Source organism: Chamaea fasciata, unplaced genomic scaffold (genome assembly GCF_029207755.1).
Source record: "Chamaea fasciata isolate MVZ Bird 193981 ecotype frontalis unplaced genomic scaffold, bChaFas1.0.hap1 SCAF_4, whole genome shotgun sequence".
NCBI lineage: Eukaryota > Metazoa > Chordata > Aves > Passeriformes > Sylviidae > Chamaea > Chamaea fasciata.
Window position 1 is genome coordinate 49,856,177 of NW_027094089.1, and position 15,654 is coordinate 49,871,830.

The window sequence follows — 15,654 nt, forward strand, 5'->3', positions numbered from 1 at the left end:
TTCAGAAACTGAAAGAGGCCTTTATTTAAAAAAAAAAACAAAAAAAAAAACAAAAGAAGCCAGAGGAGTATCCAAAGAAGCAAAGACAAGTCAGTAAACAAGAAAGACAATCCAAAAAGCTTATAAATATGAGTGACATTTTGGCAGAACTAAAATGGCAGAGCATGTGAACCAAGCCAGGGATAGAGAAAATTACAGGGAAAACCTCCTTGATGCTGTATGGCAGAGTGAGAATAAACCCTGTGGGATCTCAGATGGGATGTCCGGAAAAAAACATGGTAGGTAGATGTCCTCACCATCAAAAATGTCAACATAACACTTATTGCAAGACCCTTTGAAAGTGACCTTTCAGTAGGTAGATATGAGCTAATTGTCCCTTACAAACATGACTTGAATCTTTCAATTGCTATAGTGTCTGCATCTCAACCATACTACTTCAGCCAAAGCACCCACTGTGGAACTGTATGCAATATGATGCATATATTCCTCACCACAACTGATGCAGCATGACTTTACAGAGCAAATGACTTCAGGAACAAGCTCAAACTTGCTCTGCAGGGAATTAATCTGAAAGAACTGGTCCAGATTGTGTTGCATTGAAGTTTTTATTCTAAAGTAAAGACAGAGTTTCAAAGAGATTAGACTTCAATAGCCATTCTATTTTAAACTCATATTTTGTTTTTATCACACAAACATACCAAAAAAGGCACAAGCCCCCACAAAACAGTTCTTCCTCATTACACTGGTTTGGTATATCATCTGGAAGGCTTCACACAATGTCTGAACTCAGGAGAAAGAAAGGAATCTTACTCTCACCTGACTTCTTAAATAAGAACATGCATGCTTTCACATCACATCCATGAGTTTTTGGTTTCTTTTTACTCCATTCTCCAAAAAGCAATTAGCCAGGTACTAAACAGAGTACAAGGCGGTAAACTTACTGTGGCATCTTCTGAACATGAAGCTATTACGAAGTCATTGAATGGGTTCCATTTGATGTCCAGAACATTTCCTTTGTGCCCACATACTTTGGGATAATGTGGGTCAAGCTTGCCTGTCTGGAAAAAAAAATACAATCAAACCTAAGGTGAGCCATGGAATTACAGGACATTTTCAAGACAGCTCCAGAAAGAAACTTCTTTCTGTTTGTTGTCCTCCAAATGCCCTGGGTGCTCTCTCTCTGTTGAGGATGGGTTTTAGCCATCCCTGCAGGTCAAGTCTTGATGACACCATCATAAAGAATGGAAAGACTGCCCAGGCCCTCCTAAATACATGCTGCTGTCAAAAAATTTCTTGCACCCCTACACATGTATTAGAAGACAGTATTAGGTTCAGACACCAAAATGTAACCTGGGGGAGAAACATCTATGAATGAGATGAATCTTCAACATTTTTTTGAAGATCTTTTGATAGGGGGACATAAAAAGAGCAAACTCTCCTTCAAAAGAAGCAGAAAAGAAAAAAAGAAAAAAAAAAAAAGTTTAGGTTTGGGGTTTAGCAGAAAGTTGTGACACAAATTACAAAGTTTTACTTTCAGCAATCTATCTATTTCTCTCTGATAGCGTTCAAATCCAGCCATTCACCAAATTCAATCAGCATTCTAGACTCTCAAAAAAACAAACCAAACAAAAAAAGAATGAAAAAAAAAAACAACCCTACCCACATGTTTATCTGTGGTTACCATCTGCACTGATAAAAATCCTATACGAAGTGCCCTGAAGTGTATTGAGAGCCTTGTGCCACATGGGGGCTGTATTGCATTGAATAAACCCACACTTGCCGACATTGTCTCTGCTGTGAGAGTCAAGTCTGAATATTTAAATGGCAGAAAGGGCGGTGGTGATTTTATTAACATTGAAGCAACACTTGCTTCCCTCTGTAAGAAGCAGAAGTATGGGGAGCCCCCTGACCCACCCCAGGCATCAGTTCAAGAGCAAAAGTCAGTCACCTAAGAAGAGAGACATGATGGCAAGCTGGTGATGCTTACTAGCTTATTGCTTCCTACCTGGAAGAATTGTGGACCAAAATGATTGCAAATGTGTGCTCTCCTAGAAAGCAGACACTTCTGTAGATGTACTGCTCCCTATACCTCTCCAGAGGTGGGCCTTAGGAGAGCAGAGCTGAGAAGAATCACTGCTGCCCCTATAATTTTCCCAGCTTTTAAATTTTGGGAGGTTTTTTGTAGTTTTGAATACAGAACAGGACACCAGTGTGTAACTATTCTGGCTTCACTGAAAAGTTTGTTGCATAAATTGGGACTAACCTGCTTTAAATGGAACATCCATACATTTTGAAATGTAAAATACTGTGTTTTTTAAAACTACAGTCAAAAACATTTCCCTTTTATAACAGTGACAACGCAAAGAGATTTGGGAAGGCAGAAGAGAGAAAAAAGTTCTTTAATAAGAAGCACTCCACTCACAGTGTCCTTTAGTAGGCTTCAGAGCTTGGCTTCAAGATGACAACTAAAAGAGGTGGACAGCTGGATCCACAGGGATCCCATGATCCCTAAGGGAACTCTCTCTCCTCCCAGAGCTTGTTGCCTGTCTGCTCCCCACTTCATTTTGGGAGACTCCCAGGCTGTCCTAAGCCCACTTTGTCTGACCCATCCCTCAAAGCTCTCTCACCCCACTCCCACTTCCCCAACAGGCTTTGGAAAATGAGCCCTTGTTCTCCCAGCCACCAGTCTCATCTGCCCCATTGCAAGCTCTGGGACAGAGCAGGACTCATCACACATGAACCCCTCAAGAACCAACAAATATACATGACATAAAGCTAGAGCTGCTGGTCTCAGATGCACATCTGCATGTGATAGTGAAGATCTTCACTGCTGGAGGAAATTTCATTCTACAGATTAAAAGCTATTTCAGTAACTAGATGTTTTGTCATTCCATGAAATGGTAAATGACTTCCACAGTTGCCTGCAGAGCTTGAAAATGAGCAGTTTTTCAACCACTCCCTTTCTAAAATTCTAGCATTTCTAAAAGCTTGGAGCGCACGGACAAAAATCACTTGTAGTGGAACATTTGTCAAAACTCCCCCAGCAGATTTGTTCAGGGCAGATTAAGCTGAGGTAGGTCAGCCCCACTTCTGCACCTAAAGGGCACCAGCACAGCACTCATGTGTGAGTCAGTTACATTAGGCCAGGGGGTCAGCATCGGTTTCATTTTACAGTCCATGTTCCCAGAGAAGGGAGGGGAGTTTGTGTCTAGGAGGTTTGCACAGCCACAAGTGTCCTCCCTTTCACACCTGGTGCTGACACATTGAAAGACTGGAGATTGCACACCTGGGCACAAATAATCTCCTGTCTCTTGGGACCTTGTTCTCACTTTCTTTTTGCTGCAGAGGAAGAGATGTGGTCTCAGCCAAGACTGGTCATCTGAGAAGGAAAAAGGCAGGACTTCATCTCTCAAAGGAAGGCCACAAAATTTTGCTGCCAGTCAAGATCTTTCCTTGGCATGCTGTGCATGTGCTTCCCCAGCACATCAACACCCAGGCCACACTGTGGGAAAGCAGCTGGTCTCTAAATTACAGTCACTGAGCTCATGTCTCCTCAAACTTGCAAGATTTACAGTCAGCCTGTCCGTTCTGAGCACCAGGCAGCCCCCGTGGACACAGCCCCTTCCCTCTCTGCTCAGATGTGCTGTCATTCCATCCAGCTGGTTTCAGTAGCACATATTCACCAGGACATCACAAACACACCTGGCAACAGACCATTTCCAACGTGATGGCAAATATTCACCTAATTTCTTAAAAGGTTGAATGCAAAGGCCTGCCGAAAGGATGGTTATCTAGGGCATTCTCTACATAACCTCCAGTGTCCCCAGCCCTACCTCATCCCCAGGCTCTCAAAGAGGAAGACTGGTGCAGAAGGAAAGAAGCGGTATTTATTCAAGGAGAGATGAGAGAGCTTGGTGTCTATGACTCAGCAGGAGAGGAGGTACAACAAACAAGCAAGGAGGTGCAGGTAAACAGAGCAAAGCTGAGGCTTCATTCCTTAGACAGGCAGTCCCTCCAGTAGCAACACATGGAGAATGAGCTAAAGAAAACATTGGAGGGAGGGAAAAGAACAGCTCCCTGAATGGGTTGTTCATCCTCTTCAGCAAGTGCAGCCCTCCCTGTCCTGACTACTATCTCTTGCTTTGTCCAAATGTGTGACCTCCTGGCTCTTGGTCTCTTGGGCTCTACCTCCACACTTTGTCACACTCAGGATGAATCCAGTCAAAAGCAACCACAGTCAGCTGTCCACTGTCATACTGTCCCAGACACATCTCCAGAACAGGTTGCCATTGATGCCCTGGCAGCTGAGGCCACAAGCCAAGTGTCTACTACCCTGTCTGCCATAGCTCACCTTCCCAGGGGGAGATGGCAGTCACAAAAAAACATGCCATCAGAAGCACCAGTCAAAAGTTTCTGCTCTGCACCAGATGGTACCACTTTGGAAGTGTATCAAACAAAACAAAGTAACTGGTATCAAAGGTTCTGACTCAGGGAATCCCTTTCTTTGGGTGGCTGAGGCTGCTTCACCCCCGGCATGGGTCAGGAATTGGTATTCAGAGAACAGCTGTGTGAAGCACCTAATTTCCCTGATCCACAACCAAAGGTTAACCCTCAAGGGATCAACTCCTCTCCATTGCTCCATTTTGAAGTTGTTAATTCTTCCAGATTCATCAGCATCCAGAACAGTGAGCCCCACATCTGAACTGCAGCAGCATTTACATCAGCTGCTAACGGTCTGCTCCCTGGTCTCCAGAATCTTCTTCACCAAACAAATCAAGAAGAGTTGCTCCTTAAACTTCCTCTCCTCACACCTTTATACACCTTGCTCATTTGCCTTTTTTTCCCAGATTGACTGAGGCCTGAACTGCAAAGTCTTTCCTCACATGAAAGCATTTTCACATTTCCACTGACAAACTTTAATTATGCTTTTCTGTATCTTTTTAGTTCTACCATGCCTTTGATTTCTGCATGCAATATTTCAGAACTGGGTGGAGTATCTGAGCAGGTGTAAGAAGGAAAAATTACTGCAAAGACTAGACAAGCTGAGAAGAGGTGAGAAGACAGAAAAATCATTAATAAGCAGTGCAGGCATCTTCAGCTACTTTTGCCACCACTTTGAGAGTTTGGTCTCAACACCATACCCCATAGTCAACAGCTGTCTGCCTACAGATGCAGTTTTGTGATAAAGACAAGTTGTTGATCCTCAACAGACCATCACTGCGAGGGCAGAAGTGACTCAGTCAAGAAAAACAGAGTAGTGGTTAATTTTAGAAGGACAGTCTCTAAAAGCACCAGAATTGAAGGAATGAATTAACAAAGTCCAGAAGGGCCGGAAACTATGCTAGGTTCTTCAAGCACAACCAGTTCACTTTCATCCTTACCAAATATATATTGAAAAAGTGCCATTGCAATAACACCATCAATTAACTTTTAATTAAAGGCTGACTTTTGCCTTTCATCTGTTCTGTCCTGATTCCAGAGAGATGGTAATCTCATACTGAAGTTAATCCACATCAGTGCATGCCTAATTTTACTGAAGCAATAAACATCAGATGGCCAGCTTCTCCCTCTCATCAGAACCTTAGTCATCAAAACTCATATACATGGGATTTGTTTCTGAAAGGGAGGACTTCACAGCATCAGTGCTTGAAGTTTAAGAGCTTCATTGCCTGATAACTGTGTCTCCATTCTTTCACAAAGGAGACAGTAGAACCAAACATACTGTCCTTTGGTCACAGCTGAATCCATGTCACTAAAGTATATTTCTTGCCTTCTGTATCCACTAAATACTTTTTAATTTGCAGCATCTCCCAGGAGACAAACATCTGAACAGCATATTACACTGATTATACTAGAAAGGCAAATGAGTTGTAAAATTAAGCAAGGTGTTAAAAATCTGCAAGCAGCAATGCAAGACATATAAATACACACATGCCAGGAGTCACCTGCTAGGGCAACCGGGGCCTCTTCCATCATTTTGCAATTTGGGTCACAAAATTAACTGAATATCCACTGCGAGCTAGCTCCCTAGAAAGCCTGTCCGTCCTCCAGCCTCTGGACACTCTCTCAAAAGCCAGCTCAGGCTGGGGAGCTCACCTGCTTGATGGGAATGACGAGGAAGGCACCACCACCTGCGCATTCGGTGACCACGGCGATGAAGCTGGGGTTCACGGCACAGAAGTGGTTGTCATGCACATTGCGGGTGATGGGCACGCAGTCGTAGCACTTATCCTTGCTGGCAGCTTTGCCATATACGTGCCGGAACTTGGAGCTGCGGTACTGCGGGTGCCAGGACATCTGCAAGGAGAGAAACACAACACCCCAAGGCATAATGATAGGCCATCCTGGCAAGGCTTGCAGAGCCCCACTCCCCTCTCCCCACCACAGGCTCACCCTCCCCACTTGGGCTGCTCACACCAAGCCTCAGCCAGAGCAAGCTGTAGACACAGTTTTCTCTGGTGTTCACACCTTTGCCATAACCTTGTTGCAGATCTCTGATGGAGAGAGGAGAGTGTGGGGAAGAAATTACAGTTCTCAGCATCACCAGCCAGCTGGGCTGTGCATGTGCCAGCCAGTCCCGAACGCTGGGGCAGGGCCTCATGGCAGCAAGTTTAAGAGGAGATGAATTCTGGTATGACAGAGTTCAGAAAGCATGAAAATATAACATCTTGGGTAAGGAAGGAGTGAAAGACAACGAGTGAACACGCCAGTATGGATGCATGTTTTGTTTAGCCCTCAAGTGGTTCAGGACCAAAACTTACTCTAAATTTTGCTCCAATGAATGGAAAAAAAGAAGTCTGACAGATCATAGGAATAGCTACAGTCACCTGTTGATCTTTTCTCCACAGACAATTATGTTATGCTTGTCCAGTTTATAACTGCATTACAGCCCTCAGACAGCATTTTAAATGGTGTTCAAATGACACATACAGTGTGCTAAACACAAGAATCCCTTCTCACAGAGAGCAGTGACGCTTTATGGAACTGATGTAACTGATCTCATTAAATCATAGAATGACAGAGTCATAGAATGGTTTGGGTTGGAAGGGACCTTGAAGACCATCTAGTTCTTACCCCCCTGACATGGACAGGGACACTTCCCACTAGACCAGGTTTCTCAAGGCCTTACCCAAACCAGCCTCGAACACTGTCAGGGATGCAGCAACCTGTTCCAGTATCTCACCACCCTCACAGTAAAGATTTTCTTCCTAACATCTAATCTAAGTTTCCCCTCTTTCAGTTGGTATGCATTAGTCCTTGTCCTACCACTATACTTCCTGATGAAGTCATTCTCCTGCAGTCCTCCCTGTAGAACCCTTCAGATATAGGAAGGCTGCTGTGAGGTTTCCCCACAGCCTTCTCTTCTGCAAGGTGAACAGCCCAAACTTTCTAAACCTGTCTTCATAGGGGAGGTGCTTCAGTCCTCTTTTCAATTTTGTGGCCTCCTCTGGACTTGCTCCAGCAGTTCCATGTCATTATTATGCTGGGGGCACCAAAACTGTAGGCACTGTTCCAAGTGGGGTCTCAGTAGAAGATCTGGGCTGTGAATACTACTAGGACACAAGTTCTATCCTATTTCCTGCCTCCTCCCAATTCTACTGACACGGCTCAGAGGCAATCCCAACTTGGACAAATACACATGCCTGTAAGAGTCCTGGCAGATCACCAGTTGCTTTCATAGTCATCTTTGTTACTCTTTTACCTTAGCATGTTTTACATATGTTAACTCTGATTTGTCCATATTTTTAGCTGAATAAATCTCTTCCACAGAAAACATTAGGAGCAAAGGATTTTTTATACAGTGAGAGCTACCTGTGCCAAACAAAAATGAAGAAATGAAAGTTGTTTGACAAAGAAAGCTGCAATCCTGAAAGCTGATCTTGGAAGAAGGCATGTTCACAGGGAGAAGGCAAGCTGAAGTTATATGCAACTGGCTAGCTCCCCAAACAGCCCCAGAGGTGCAGTGTTCTCAAACAATTTCATGCTCATTACACTTTTAGTGGTTTAGTCACACGGGGTGGGGGGGTGCAGGCAGAAAATCACTGTATTGTCCAGATGCAGCAGTATGCAGCAGTTCCTTCTTACAGCAGGACTATTATCTTTCAAAAGGAACTAAATTGCCTCGCTGCAAGGAAATTCTAGCTACACTGCTCTTCAGTTGGGAGAGTGTGTGGTCTGAAGTTTCAAGCCTCCTCTGGAGAAAGGAGTCACCAAGAACACAAGAGAAATTATTGAGAAAGCCAGGACTCTTCACGCAAAGAAGCTCAGAAGGATCTTATCAATGCACACCAATACCTCAGAAGACGTAGTAGAGAAGACAGACTCAGACTCTCCTCAGCAGTGCCCAACAACTGGACAAGAAGCAATGGGTACAAACTCAAACTCAGAAAACTCCACTTATATGCAATGAAACACTTTTTCTCTGTGAAGGTTTTCCAACACTGGCACAGGTTGCCCAAAACATTATAGAGTCCCCATCCTTGGAGCTATGGTCCTGGGCAACTTCTCTAGTTGACCCTGCTTTGAAAAGAATTGTACTAGATGATCTCAAGGGAGCAGTTCCAACCTCAACTGTTCTGTGATCCTGTGATTTTAGGGCCTCTGGATCTCAGCCATGTGTATATTGTACTGCCCTAAAAATGCCACTGCCAACGTACCAAGATGCACAACCATATAGGCAGACTTTCACCCCAATAAACCTGAAGTATGCCTTGCAGGCACAGCTTTCTCTCCTGTTTCTCAGACAGGAAGTGATGACAACACATTTCTTCCTCATTCATAAAAACTGCTGTTTGGACAGGTAACCATTTTCAAAAAAGTGCAAAGAGCAACTGGTATAAGGAATGGGGAGGAGGGGGAAGAAAGTGATGAAAAATATACCAATATTTTGTCAGTAAGATACGATTGCTTTTACATTGCAAGAACTGAACTATCCTCTCCAAAAAATTAAAAGGCATATTTGTACATTTTATAATGTCTGAAAATTAAATGTTTTGCATGAAAGCATGAAACAATATGCTTTCCCTGAATTTTTTTTCTGGACTAACAGCACTAGTTTTCTCCCTGCATGGGAGGGTTGGCCCCAGTGTAGAGGGTCTTTCTTTGCACAGCCATGTTTGAGATATGAGCCTGTATGGGCAGAGCCCAAGGACCTGAAAATCCTGTGTGTGCAGCACTAGGTAAAACCTGAAGCCAGAGCTGAGGGATCTCCTGCTCACCTCACTGCTTGTGGACAGCAAGATGCCAGGGTGCCCACAGCAGGGGCATGCAGATCACCCATGCACATCAGGCAGCACACATGGACAGCATAGTTTGAGAGGCTGCTGGAACTGACATTTGAGTCCTCTCTCTGGTCAAAGGGGCAGAAGACCTCCCTCACTTGCTGCTCAGGCCCCTGATGCGACCACATAGACTGATCCTGAACTGACAAAAGGATAAAAGTGACTGATGAAAGGATCATTGAGCCTCTGTCAGGGTAGCGCAGAGTCCTTTGCATCCTGGAGAAAGAAGGAAGGCAGCATAGCCTTTGTAGTCCAGGAATCAGCCTCCTGCCTTCCCTCCTCATCATCCTGACTTAATTCCCAGTATTTCCAGCCTTCCTGTGGGGGAGAGAAGAACTGGGATGGAGGAAGATAGTGCAGATTATACTACTGTTCATGTATTTCTAGCCATACAGCTGTTGTAAAGACTGTGCTTAGCAATGTCCTCTCACTCAGCTCTCAGGAACCAAACCCTGGGACCTTGTGATTTTCGGTACCACCTCTCCCAGCAAAGAACTTTAAGTAGATCTTTTCCTGAAGCTGTCAAGAGTTCCCGAAGAAGTATACAAAGATCCCTACAAGCTCTTCTCAGATCTCTGCTTACCAGGTTGGATACCAGCCTTTTCAGGATGGACAGTGTTTCCAGACAGCTTCTGCCTATTAAGATGTGCAACTTTAGCACTGGAAACCCTCTTTCATGAAAGAATATGTAGTACTTCAGACAAAATAGAGTAAAACACATCCATTTGCTTCGGAATTCATCACTGCTGGCATAAAGAGAGGAAGTAGCTCCTCTGTCTCTGTAAACAGGAAAATGCAACTATAGGAAATATGGCAAGGACACACAGTTTTAAATTATTTCTGCAGCTTCTCACTGTAGGCATTCCTGGGTCTTGACTCTGAAAGAATGATGTAACATGGATACTCTGAGAGGCAGATCTGATTGTGAGGAGAGTCTCAACTACAGAGCAGAGGAACCTTCATGAAAGCTTGATGCAGCAAGAGCAGTCAGCAACAGGTCATGGAGGGAAGAGCAGAAAGGAATCAAGTAAGAATCTGTTGCTTGGCTATCTTTTTTTTATTATTTTTAGAGACAGAGCTCAGCATTTGGGTGTGAAATTAGGAGATCAAAATACAAATCCATAGCAAATCTCAGCCCAGTGCTCAGAACAGGTGGGAAGTTTCTTTCTGGCACCTGAAAGAGTGCCTATAAAACCACTGAGGTATTTTGATGCCCTCAAGCACAACATACTCAGTTCTTTGGTGCTTACCAAACATGACCATCAAAATGGTTGTGTCACATGTAGAGAACAGGCAGTTGAAGACTGAGACTCTGGTTCCACCACTTGTCTTTAGAAATACAATGCAGTAGCACTGAAGGGACTTTGTTCTGCTTTAGCTCTTACTCTTTTACATGGCTGTTTATGAAAAGTTAGCTTTCCATGACTCACCTGCAAAACATGACTGCAAATGTCTTAGCTCTTGCCAAAGGAGTGAGCTCCTAGAAGGGTTGTGAAGCCTAGGGATGTCTGCAGCACTTCAACGTGTTCTTAGGAGAGCCACGCTGTGGCATATTTACTACTCCTGAGGAAATGTCGAATGAAACAAACAGGCACATGCCTGTACAACTGACTGAACATATGCTTCACCAAAGGCCAGCATCTTCCCAGTTTTCCTATTACATCCCACTTACCCTAGAATTACAGATTTGCCTGCACCATTGTATTGGTTTTGCATGGCCTGGTAGCAATGGGCTAGAGGGGCGGCTTCTGTGAGAAGCTGCTGGAAGATTCTTCCATGCCCAGCAGAGTCAATCCCTGGTGGCTCCAAAGATGGAAGTGCTGCTGGCCAAGACTTGGCCAATTAGAAATTATTGTAACTCCTCTGTGATAACATATTTAAGAAGAATTCAAAAGAAAAAGGGGTTGCACAGTTGTAATTGCAACCAGAGAAAAGCAGAGAAAGAACATGGGAGAAGAACGAGTCTGCAAACACCAAAGTCAGTGGAGGAGGGACAGGAGGTGCTCCAGGCACTGGTGCTGAGATTCCCCTGCAGCCTGTGGTGCAGCCCATGGTGCAGCAGCTGTGCCCCTGTAGCCCATGGGGATCCACGGGGGATGCAGAGATCCACCTGCAGCCCATGGACGTGCCCATGCTGGAGCACGTGGGTGCCTGGAGGAGGCTGTGACCCCATGAGAAACCTGTGGAGAGAAGGGCCCTGCTCCCAGGCTGGAGCAGCCTGTCCTTGGAAGACTGCACCCCGTGGAAGAGTGACCCACACTGCAGCAGTTTGAGGGGGACTGGTGAGATGGAGCCACATCAGAGAAGCTCATGGAGAACTGTCTCTTGTGGGAGGGACCCCAGGGTGCAGCAGGTGAAGAACTCTTCTCCCTGAGCAGTGGGAGCATCCTCAGGTGATGAACTGACCATAACCCCCACTCCCTGTCTCCTTGCACTGCTAGTGTAGGAGGTAGAGCTGGAAAAAGGGAGGGGTGGGGAAGGGTGTTTTTAAGGGTTTACTTTACTTCTCATTATCCTGCTCTGATTTTGTTAGCAACAAATTCACTTCATATCTCTAAGTTAAGCCTGTTTTGCCCCTGGTGCTATTTGATGAATGACCACTCCCCCTTCCTTAATCTCCATCTGGGAACCCTTCATTAAATTTTTTTTTCCCATCCAGCTGCAGAGAGGAGTGGGTGAGCAGCTTTAGTGGGTGCCTGGTATCTGGCCTGGGTCAACCCACTACAAACATGCATGACATTTGTGAATTCTGGATGAATTTATCTTGGTCCTGGACAAAATAACGACATGGAAAAAGTGAAATATGTTTGAGGAAACCCAGACATATGGTAGCTTAATCCAGATCAAACTCAGAGTACCCTCTACTCTGGCACCACAGTATTTTGTGAAAGACTCACAGCAGCAGAGTCAGCCCTAATAGTGTAAAAAACTCAAATCTTTGTCAACATTTTATTCTACCATTTCTCATCATTGATATCCTAAGTGTTTTTTATATCCCTGGCAGTGTAGGGAGCACACCAGGAAATTATTTTCCTTACATCCTGGGAAAGGCTTGAAAGAAGATTGATGGGCACCTTATCTCCTACAAATACCAGTTCTTGGGTGCGGCTCCACACACTGCTAGGAGGTGACACAATCCTGGACTGCTTGTGGTCTGGCACCTTCAGCCCCATCCACAAGATGATTTCTCTTACTCTGAGCAGAAAATTAGTGTCGGGGGAGGATAGGTATTATGAAAACACAAGCAAACAAACAAGCAAAAGACAACAACAATGGCAAAACCCATCCAAAAACTGGAACAAGGCACTTGAGCATATCAGATCATAGAAAGTATCTGCATGGGTTAAAAAGAGCACAAATGGTAGGGGTCACAATGTGAAAGGAGCGGAATTGGAGTGTTTTGGCAGCAATGAGATCTCTCATACTGCTCACCTAGGGAACTACAGCCAGGCAGTGTGACCATGTCATCCCAGGAAAGACGCAGCTATGAAGCACAGCTTGCCTCATTCCCCTGTGAATAGACATGCACATCTGCAGCTATGATGGCACCAGAAGACTTGGGAGCCAGGACTTCCATACATCCCGCTGCTGATTGCCAGGAAGGTGACTAATTTTCTATTTCCCAGGTGCACAGAACAGGACTGTCAGGTACTGAGCCCCAACCTGCCAAATGGATCCCAAGAGCTCAGCATCGTAACTCTTTTGGAGACAAGAGTGTCTGCTGCCACCCATCCCAATTCAACAATGAGCTTAGTGTTGGTGACAATTTTTCACTGACTTTATACAAGGGAAAAGGCTGAACAACCCCACCATTTACCAACCCTGATGTTGTCCAAGTATTTTCTTTCCTTCCAGGCATATTCCCTATTCTGAAAAAGCAAGCAAGAAATGAGGTAGACTGGCTTTGTGCTGAAGTACCAAGTCATGGCATGAGTTGTCTGTATTTCTAGGAGAGAAACGACATGTAACAAGTGTGCAGACACGAGCATGCTGTATACTATGTGCTCATACTGCACTGGCCTGCACTGGGATTTATGTTCAGCTTGTGCTTCAGTCATCAGCAACATGAACACTAGACAAACGACCTCAGCTCTGGGCACTGCTCTTGAGGAAGTGCCAGACAGTTAGAGGAGAATTCAGAGCAGAGCTGTATGGACCAGTGATCAGAGCTGTGAGATCTGCTAAGAAATCCTAAAAACTTTGGGGTGGAGATGAAGGAGGGAAGTCATGACAGTAGGCTTCAAACACAGAACAAGCTGGTACAAGGAGGATATAAATCATCTGCTTTCAAAGTCTAGGGGAGACAAGAGAGTCAAAAGGCATGTGTTTTAACTGCATCAAAGAAGTTTCCAATTAGGCAGCAGCAAAACTTTCATCAGTCATAGGAGTGGGAGAGAGAATGGCATTAATCTCTCCTGGCATTTCCCAGGCAGATTCAATAAAAGCCTAGCAATGACAACGGAGCTACAGCTGCTCCTGATCTGGACAGAAAACAGACTCACAGAGATGGAAGAGAAATCAGATAATAATTTTAATTATATGTGCAATAAGTCTGCTATGTCCGGAGTGTGGCAGGGCTGTACACCCACCCACTCATCCTGGCTGCACTAACCCACTCAGAAGAGCACCCAGTATCTCCATTTTAAGCAATTCTCAGTTGCAGTACTTAATGCCAAAATTTCAATTTTTAATTTTTAACATTGTTGGGGGTTGGGTTTGTTCCTTCTTTCTCTGGGGAATTTTTTCCCCACGGGTTGCCAAGGGGACCGGGTGTTGGATACTTGAGAGTGCTTGGCTGAAACAAAGAGATGGACAAAAGGTGGAAGGGGGAGATAACGCAGGTAAAAGACACAGCTTGAGGCAGCTGCGTGCTTTTCTGCTTCCGGCGTTCGGGAGACGCGTGTCGGCCGCTCCTCGAGGATCTCAGCCGCCGCAAAGCACGCCGAGCAGAAGCTGGGCCGCCGCTATTCTGCCTCGCCTTCGACCTTCTTCGGCGCTGCTCCTCTTGCTGCAGCGTGACCCTGCACCCCCTGCGCTGCTGGGACATCCTGCCCCTGCCTGCCGGGACACCCTGCCATCCCAGCTACCAGCCCGGGACTTTTCCACTGTTCCAGCTTGGTGCTCTGAGGATCCTGCAGGGACACCGAAACCAAACTGCCCTGGGTTTTGTGAAACAAAGTCCTCAAGGTTCTTGGTACTGTTGTCGTTTGTCATTAATGCTGTAGTTGTTTGGTGGAGGGGAAAGTTTTTTTTTTTTTTGTGTGTTTGTTTGCTTTGTATTACATACTAGTAAAGAACTGCTATTCCTATTTCCCAAATCTTTGCCAAAGAGCCTCTGATTGTAATTTTACCTAGCAGATACCTGTCTTCCTAAACCAAGACAAACATCCAGCTGAATGCTGCTTTGTCCTGGATGTTAAAAATTGAAATTTTGGCTACTTGAGAAAAATTGAAATTTTGGCTACTCAGTAGCTACTTGAGAACAATCTGTTCATTATGGTACCAAGAGCTGAGTGGCAATTAAAGCTGTTTAGTAATGGCCATGATTCCAACCATTAACTGGCCAGAGTAGCTCCTTTTAAAGATACCACACTTTAGGGTTACTATTAAGAGTGGTATAATGGTAGATGAAAGCAAATATAACAGTAGATGAAAGCCAGAAGTTTAATGTCAGTTTGTTTGTTTGATGCAGAGTTTGAGCTGAAACCTTTTCCACTGCACTGTAAAAACAAGCAGACCCTATTTCCTTGAGGTTAACCTCAGCAACTTTGTGAGACTGCAAAAAGGACTTGTAGAGGGACAAGACCACCCCATCCAGATATAGACCTGAAGATAACGGTGAGCAAAAGAGGCAGCACTTTCAAAAGCAGAGATCACATGACATCATGGTAAAGGAAGGAAATGGATACATAAAAGCATTCAAAGTGGTACAAAACACCACCTGGAGAACTCACAGGAGCTGAACAAGTCCAGTGAGCTCAAGAAATTTCTGTTCTTGGCAAGGCCCCGTGGAGTTCCTTCAGGAAGGTGCCTGAGGTCTCTGGCACCAAAAAGGTTTTCAAGCTAACCAGGCTGGAAATCATCTCCCTGTTTGCAGAGAGCTCTTCTCCGTGCCCAGAGCTGCCCATGGCCCACCCCAGCACCCATCTCCTGTGGGAGCATGCTGGCTCCAGACACAAACAGCACCCTCTCCACACCCCTTGCATAGCAGAGTTCTGGTGGCACCCAGCATGCATGCCCAACACACATTCATCAAGGCACAAGTCCTTGACGCCTTCCATCCCTCTCACCAACACCTGTCACTGTTTCTCTGATTCAAGGCTGTGAAGGGAGGAGGCTCACAGCTGACTCCAGTGACACCAACAGGCCTTTT

The 15,654-nt window shown here is 45.0% G+C and overlaps 1 protein-coding gene across 2 annotated transcripts in view; it reads right to left on the minus strand.

Moving 5' to 3' along the window:
• Nucleotides 1-15,654, minus strand: part of CORO2A (coronin 2A) — a 67,257-nt gene that overhangs the window by 16,804 nt on the left and 34,799 nt on the right. For both annotated transcript variants that reach the window (XM_066181473.1, XM_066181474.1), the window contains exons 2-3: nt 6,097-6,297; nt 942-1,058 (exon numbers count right to left, since the gene is read on the minus strand). In XM_066181473.1, the coding sequence (XP_066037570.1) occupies nt 942-1,058; nt 6,097-6,297 (318 nt within the window). The remainder of the gene's footprint in view (nt 1-941; nt 1,059-6,096; nt 6,298-15,654) is intronic.